At 36.9% G+C, this 8,668-nt stretch overlaps 1 protein-coding gene across 2 annotated transcripts in view; it reads left to right on the forward strand.

Annotated features, from left to right (window-relative positions):
- DNM3 (dynamin 3) overlaps positions 1-8,668 on the forward strand; it is a 607,030-nt gene extending 598,362 nt beyond the window's left edge. The window contains exon 20 of one of the 2 annotated variants that reach the window (XM_012657777.1): positions 5,540-8,668. In XM_012657777.1, coding sequence (XP_012513231.1) covers positions 5,540-5,609 — 70 coding nt within the window. In that variant the 3' untranslated portion in view covers positions 5,610-8,668. The remainder of the gene's footprint in view (positions 1-5,539) is intronic. The other variant, XM_012657778.1, reaches the window with a different exon arrangement.

Raw genomic sequence — 8,668 nt, forward strand, 5'->3', positions numbered from 1 at the left:
AACTTGTAGTATAGAAGGCTTTTATCTATCCTTTTTTATGCAAATAACTATACTCTCAGACAGCTATCTCCTCTAGAAGTGTCAACCTTTGTATATCTTTTTTGAAAGCTTTCTTTTTAATTTGGGTCCACCTAACTAATTAGGTTGGATGTCAGTAATACCCTTCCCAAATGTGAGAACTTGGAATCCACATTTAGAGATGGTTACCTTCAATACCATTTTTATAAGCAAATACAAGCTTCCCTAAGCAAATAGTTGTTTTTCTGGTAATGATGAAGAAGCTCTTGTAGTGTGTGGCATCTTGGGTTTTTACAACATAAGGCTAAACTGCTTTGGCCCATGCTTAAGTCTAATTCCCAAAGGTATCAAAGTGTTTCTAAGACCATTTCTTCATCCTTCTTGAGATTTTTCCAGCACTTTTCTTTTTGTTTTTACTTTATCTGGCAAATGAATAGAATTGCTAATAAAGCAAGTTCACAATCATTTATTGTGCCTTAGAACAGTGGTTCTCAAAGCATAGTCCCAGAACCAGCAGCGTCAGCATCATGTGGAAACTTGTTAGAAATGTCCCACCCCATTAGAAACTCTGGGTGGCACCCAAAAACCTGTGTTTTAACAAGCCCTCCAGGGCATTCCAATGCAGTTTGAGAACCATTGCCCTAGAACATGTCAATATAACTGCCCAACAGAAAGAATTCTGGACTGGGAGTCACGAGATGTTGGCATAAGCACAGGAAAGGAATGAGACTGAGCTACATAGGCCCAGTCTGGCTCACACATTTGCCAGTCAGATAATTCCCACTTCCCAGTCTAGGGAGAAAGAAGGGCAGGAGCAGAAAGACCAAGCCCCTTCAGATTCTGTGTCATGCTACCTGGAAGCAAGACGCTAAAGGAAGGGTGGTTTCCACACCCACCTCACAAGCTGATGCACCAGTGGAGTTTGCGCTGGCGAAGTCTCCCCTAACCCCTGTAAAGGTTGGCCTCACATCATGACTCAAAAAGCAGACAATAAAATGAGACAAGAAAATAAATGATGCATTCGTCTTTCTTATCAGTGAAGCCAGTTTTGCTCCACAGTGCCACCCACCCTGTGTGAGCATTTGACTTTCTTACAAAATTTGTCATCGTCCAAGATGCTACAAACGGTCCATCCCTGCAGCTACAAATACAACTTCAAGTATTACATCTTTCCCTTTGATTCGGAAGCAGAAACATGGCTCTTCTATCATAACCATAAACCGCCCACATACAACACAGTGTTTCAATAAACACTAAATGATACAAGATGCTCCATTTCAATATAATGGGTTACTTAATGAAGCCCATCGCTAAACAAAGCAACTGAGGAAAATTTGGTACAAAACAAATAACTTTGCTTTGCCAAAAACAAACTGTCCTGTGAGGTGAATGTCTTTGGAAACCCTTTGAATTAACCGGTTAGGAACTGGACCAATGAAATGAACTTTAACCATAAACCTTAAATGTTTTCTGGTGTTGAAGTTGGCAAGTATCTTAGCCTTGCTTATTAGCAAATTCACCCTGAACAATTTAATACTTCTCTTGAATTTCTTTCTAGTAGAGTTTTATATACAGACTTTTGTTGTTGGTTTTAGAAATAAAAATGCTCATTTCTTCCATAAGGTTTGAGGGGAGCTCTTTAGGATTTTTAATTACTAAGTAAGTACATATATGCCTTCCTGTAACTGAAAGTAGGCACATTTTGAAGATGTCATAATTATTTTGAGAGAACATGATGAAAATTTTATTTTTTATTCTTTCAGTCATTAATGCACCACCCTTCTATGCAGTGCTATTCAAGGCAAGGCCCTAGGCACACCCTTAAAGAGCTCATAATGAACAGGTTCTCCTGATGTATTTACTTGAAAAAAATAATACTATGAACCAACAGCAATGCTAAGTTCTGGGATATGGTAGCGAATAAGACAAACAATAGACCTGGCACATGGCAGAAACATATGTCCTCCTGGTCTCGTGTCTTGCCTTCTTTCTACAATCGCCCGTTGCTATTGTCCTTCTCTTGTCCCATCAGCATGGCCCAAGGATTAAAGAGGAGATTAACGAGAACTTACTGTGCCACCAGAGTATTTAAATCTTTCTATTCTCTGTCCCTGCCATTGAACCCTTCCCTTCAATCCCCATCATTTAATTTCTAGTCTTGTTCACTCGTTATAGACCTACGTTCCCTTACAACTTCCAGGTTTCATATGCAGCAGTTACAATCATGTTTGCCCTTGCTTTGACCACATCCCTGTATTTCAAAGCTTCCCAGCATATATTCTCAGACTCTGAATTACAGAATTGTGCCCCATGTCCACACTATAGTGCTATAGTAAAACAACTTGCATATTTTTCTTATTCTACTCCTCTTCCATTCTAAATAGATCTGAGCTCTTTAAAATTAGGCAGGATGATGCGGTCCACGTAGTAGATGCTAAACAAATAATGCATGTAATATACAACTGGAAGGCCTGTCACAGATCATCTAGTCTGAGTCTCCTGTGTCTGAGGTGAGAAAACTATAGCCTAGAGAAGCTTAGTGGGTTAACGATTGTACAATTCGGCAGTTGGAGCTGGAATCCACATCTTTCGACTTCTGATCCAGGACTCTTTCTGTGTGAACTTACTGCCTCAAATATAAGCCTGAAAAATGCCTCAAAAGTGTTGCATCTCTGGCCTCACTGGACCTGCTCACCTTGACCTAGCCTAGACTCTAGCCTGGCTGAACACCTTGTTAGGGCACTTTTCAGCCATTCATGCATTTGTCCATTATTCAACAAGTATTTACTCACGGCCTTTAATCACATTGTACTAAATGTCGAATACACAGAATAAATGCAAAGTATGTGGTCTCTCTTCTCAAGGAATTTTCAGTCTATTGGAGGGGGGCACAGGCAACAACCTAGTAAATAAGTATATAATCACAGGCAGGGGTAATACACAAACATGAAGGGGTAGGGGAGAAGGGAGAAGAAGGGGGCAAACTGAGAGATGATCGGGAGAACTGAGAAATGACATTTAAGCCAAGAACAAAAGGAAGAGAAGAGAACCAGTTTGCATTCCTTTCTCTCTTGGATACAAGCCCTGGTACAAGCTATCACACATGCATAAAATGATTTCCAGTCCACCATGCTGTGCTGTATCCTGCCTCTCACTGAATTTGTAGCCTAACATCCACATTTTTCAAATGAAATCCACTAATTAATTCCATTATTGAACCCTCTGGTAGAGTGTCCCTCCTTAAAGTTCAAATTCTGGCCAACTCCCTCCCCTAACCCCCGTAACTGGTTAATTGCTAAGGATACATTTCCGTGGGTTATATGATTATTTGTCAAACTCCCTGCGGTCAGGGGGCCTAGTATTTGCTACTTATTCCAAGTACCTACTAAAGAATTCAGCAATCAAACACTGTATGGGACAGTGTCCAAGGATCTCAATCCTACCTGTCGCTTTAGCTATTTTTTTTTTTTTTTGCTATTACCATGATTTACTCACAAATACCCTTGTATTTATAAGACCAACGGATATCATAAGCATTCATAAGTTGTTTTTTGCTTCCAGAAGTAACTTTCATTTATTCAGTTGTCAAACATTCAATAACTGAAAGACAAGCAGTGAGCTAGACATTGCAGTAATATGAAGAGGAGTAACACACAGAGCATTTCTAATCAGTGAAGATAAACATATAAACATAATTAGAATTCAGTGCAATTAATAAATAACAGAGATATGTTGAGATGCTATATAGAAACAACTGTATCAGGATAGGGGAAGGTAAGTCAGAGAAGGCTTCCCTGAGGCGAGTCTTGAAGGATGAACAGCAGTTCCATAAGATGAACAAAAGGATGTCAAGAACACAATTGCATGTAACACCATGCTAAACACTGCATGAAACAAATTAGGTGGGCATGACCTCTGGCCTCCAGAAACTTCATATCAAAGGAGAAAATTATGCAGGTTCAATATTTAGGACATAAGTTAAATAAATATGGCCATTTTAAATGAAAATAAACCACATCCTAGCAAAAGAGCAGGTGTTTTTTCATGGTCATAAGTAAAAAGGAAATTATGGGAGGATTTTTCCTAGCAGAGAATTGCCAAAACATTTCAGGTAGTCACTATAGCCTTTCTACAGGAAGATAATTTGTTTGTTTATCCAAATTAAACTAGTATTGATTGGTTTAGTTTTATTAGTATGTCTATAAAGTATCTCTAATTACACTTTTAAAAATTGAATGCCTACTTAACAATGAGGCTAGTACAGGGCACTAAATTGAAATGCACCTTCCCAGTGAAAGCTTTCCTTTAAAGCCTCAGATATTTTTCAGGTGAAGGAGGCAAAAGGAACTCTCCCAGTATCAATGAGTTTGTGCCAAAGTGGTATTTTCACCATTAATCAAAAATATCTATTTGGCTTTGATTTTTCCTTGATGATATAATTTTATTTTATAGCTCTGTAATTTTTAAACACTTTATCAGTGTTTTCTTCAACTTTACTAACTTCACTTCTTCCTATCTGAGATTGGACATTCAATTTGATCAATTTAGTGTTTACAATACAGAAGAAAATTCCATGACATGACTGTAATTACAAAAGGAGTCTTTCTGAAAAAATCAGAGAGTTTTGTCAAAAAGAGAGGTTTCACTTTGTAGAGGGGGTATAAAAATTACTCCCCAAGGTACTACATATGAGGTCAAGTACACACATACACACAAAAAAACTTATTAATACATTTAAGAAATAAACATAGGGGCTCAAGGAATAAATAACATTACCTGGTAACATTGAGACTCAAATACAGTAATATTTCATTACCCAGAGTATGTTTATTCATTAAACTCAGCTATCAGAAGCACCATTACCAACTGGAAAGTGTACAATAGTACTGATAATAATCTTTAAAACCCAAAATAGGAACTAGAGTTCATGAAATTTACTCAGGCACTTACACTGTGCCTATTCACACTTATTGTAGAGAACTCTAAAAGCCTTGATTTTCTGATTTTTCTAGGACCCTGCAAATTAGAAGCAAAATATAGAACAGATTAGAGAAAGCTACTACTAAGGGCAATGAGAAGTGGTAACTAACATCCTGACAGAGAGAAAAAGAGGAAGAAAATTATATAAAGAGGAAAAAAAATTCAAAAACCATCATTGTCTGGGACTTATACCTTACTGGTTCCTGGAGTAAGCATAACATAGCACAGCTCATTGTACTCTACTGGCTGAGATATGTGCAGTGTCTTTCAGACAACTTCCAAATAATTGTATATTTCTATTAATATTGGAAGGGGTGACTTCAGTTTTGAGAAAGATTTCCATATGAAAAATACCTAATTTTTGTTCAAAACTGCTGAATGAATGAAAGGCGACAACGTTAAGATCATTGCAGATCACAAGCGCTCCTGCTGGCCTGCGTGTGCATGCGCATGTGGTGATGGCTCTTTCTCGGTGACCTTGGAACAACCTTCTGCTAGATATTCTACTTGTTTCTTTACCTTTCTCTTTCTCTCGTTCTAGCCGGAGACCACCCCCATCACCAACTCGTCCCACTATAATCCGTCCACTAGAATCCTCCCTGTTAGACTAAACGAAGTGTCTGCCATGGCAATTAATCACTAACGAATTATGCAAAAGGAGCATATTTGATAACTGTTGCAGTAAATCATGAGTAGTCGCATGTGTGGACATCAGTAGGCAAGTAACCAGTTTTACTAATGCATTCATCACTCATCTTCATTGCTCATGGTATGTCAAACCTTTGGGGTTTGACTCTTAAAAACTGCTGACCCTAGAGGTGTTCTATGTTGTATTGACCAAGGTAGGTCTGTATAGCAGCCCTATACTTTGGGGACCATTTGCCTACCCTGGCATATATTTGAAATGGCTTTGGACAGATTTTCCAGGCTATCTACCAGGTAGCTCATTAAATAGAATCCTTAACAGATATGAGATGGTGGGCTTACACCTAAGCCATACGTATTTCTTTTCCCACATCCTGTTTAGGATGACAGTAATTCTGTTGTCTATTATTAGTACTACGACCTACTCCATAATTATATATTTAGCTCCTCTTTCCTTACTCTTTATTTCATAAGACAGCTAGGAAGTGACTTTTTAATTCCTTAAGAATAAAACTTTTCCAGAAGCATAAGGTAGTTTGCAAAGGAAAAGTCCGCATTGTTTGCTCTAGAGAGCTTCTCCTTGTGCCGATGTGTTTTGCTTCATGCTAGAAGCATATGCGACAGTGAATCAAGGCTTGTTTTTTGTTAATCAGTCATTGGCTAGTTTCAGAGTTCAAGGAAGAAGCAAAATATCACATCTCTAGAAGTGTCTGGAAAAATATTTCTTTATTCATTCATATATTCACCTCCTGGTCAATTACATTGAAGGCTGACATAGAAAATGTTTAATTTTTCTAATCGATCTAATTTTTGGCATGGCTAACTGAATTTTGCTACTAACTACAGTTCTATTATTATTGTTTTGGCTTGAGACAAAAAAATTTCTTTCTATGCTAATTTGTAATTCCCTTATGTAAGAATGTATCCTACCTTTTAAACAGGTTTAGTGTAACTTTCTATCCATTCTAGGCTTTCTTAATAAATCTTGAGGCTTATTATGGGATAATCACATTTAAAGAATGGTACCCGAAATGAAAAGTCAGTAGAAGATGCCATAGTTTAAGAGAAGAGCTCACACTTGTACAATTGTACTACTTCAGAGTCCCTATCCAGGTCCCTTACTCCAGAAAATGGTATTAAAACATTGTGATCCAAAGCAAATTTGCAATATCTAAGATTTCTAAAATTTACAGTATAGGATTAACCTAGAGATTCATAGTTCAGTCTTGAGGCTAAGTTTTGGACTACCTAGGACCAGATGATTAGCCAGAAGCCAACTGGAATTTTGTCTGCTAACTGTTCCCAGACAGCAGAGCAAGTATTCACTGAATAGTGGTGTCCCATGACACTATTTCATATTCTACAGAAGTAAATCAGGTTTCACCAACTGAAATGTCTCCCTTTGAAAGCAGCAAACATGATTTGTATGTTAACTTAACTTTAATTTCCTGTGTAGTTTATACCCAAAGCAGACACCCATAAAATATAAAGTAAAAAGTTTTAAAACCATTATTAAAAGAGAACTTGCCATGTTGTATGGCAGTGTATTGAACTTATTCTAAAGGGTTACAGCTAGCCCACTTATAATTGGAAAAAATCAGAGAATATAAGATTTACAAAAAGGGCATTTCAGTTTTTAAAGTTACAAGTGATTTTATAAAGAACATCACCATCCTAAGTCCCCTCACATCTTATTTCTTTCCATTGGAAAAAAAAATAATTCTCTGTGAATGGAACTAAGGTGCAAGATACATACTGTGTTTTTAAAAATAATGTCTCCGCTAAATGGAAAAATGTTAAGTAAAAATCCATAGTAAAACAAATAATCTGCAGTGAGATCGTTTCATAAAATTTTCTCTTTTTAGGATTCCCTTTGCTTCTTCCTTTGAATTCTCTAAAATAGGCAGCTAGCAGATTATATATTTCAGGGTTTGGCTTCATGCTAAATGTGGTTTTGAGTTTTGCTGTATTTCAAAAATTTCCTTCTGTTAAAGGAAAATATTGTGGATAACCACTGGTGTGTTCTTAGATCAGCACAAACCATGTCAAAAAAAAATTGGAGATTTTTCCCAAGTTTCTTTCCACTGATCTTAGGCAGTAATAAACAATGGCATTTGTCATCTTTGGCTTTTGCTTTTAGGTTATATTCCCACAGTTGCATTGTCTCCCTTTGTGGGTACATTTTTGTTCTTTTTTACTCCTAAGTTACTTCTAATAGAACCCAGCCTACCCTGGAGTTTCTTCAACAGTCACATTGGAGAATATTTTCAGTTCGCCGCATTATGATGTCATATTATTAGTATGAATCCCATTTCCCAAAGGGCTTATATCCTGCTAAAAGGAGATGCCAAGGTGAATTAAGTCTGAAGCTCTAGGATGCGCATAGTTCGAGGTGCAGCATGCACACCAGGCCTTAAGATGGGAATGTAGCTTAATGAGCTTTCTGTTTCCCATACCATTTCTAATCTTTTGTGTAACTTCCTCTTAACTGATTGCTCTGATGTTGTCAACATAATAGACGTAGCTCTATCATGTCTAGCATAATACAAGTTCAGTGTTTTTAGGATTTGGGAAATAAACTGTACATGTTTATTTGATAGTTAAATCTAGTTTTATTGTCACATGCTAAACCTTGCATGCATATTGACTAATTGGAATAAACATTTACTCAATTATGGATTATTAAAATAGGATTGATTTAGAACAGGTATACTGCATTTCTAAAAATCATCTACCAAGCTTACTTACTCTTCTAAATATTGCTTTTAGCTGTGTTTTATAACACAGAAGAGCAATAGGGTCTGCTTATTAGCAAATTTCCTACTTGTTCAGATACAGATTCATTCTATTCCAAAATATTATAATGAAACCAGTTCCTGTGATATAACTATAAGCCTTCTGGACTTAGAATTAAAAAGTAGTCACATAGATTAATTTGTGACTCTTTAGTATAGACTGTAGCCATAATTCTCAAATATGAAATGGGACCTAATTACCAGTATGTGATAAATGTTAATGTTTTCTG

Source organism: Propithecus coquereli, unplaced genomic scaffold (assembly GCF_000956105.1).
Source record: "Propithecus coquereli isolate 6110/MARCELLA unplaced genomic scaffold, Pcoq_1.0 Scaffold56, whole genome shotgun sequence".
NCBI classification, from domain to species: Eukaryota; Metazoa; Chordata; class Mammalia; order Primates; family Indriidae; genus Propithecus; species Propithecus coquereli.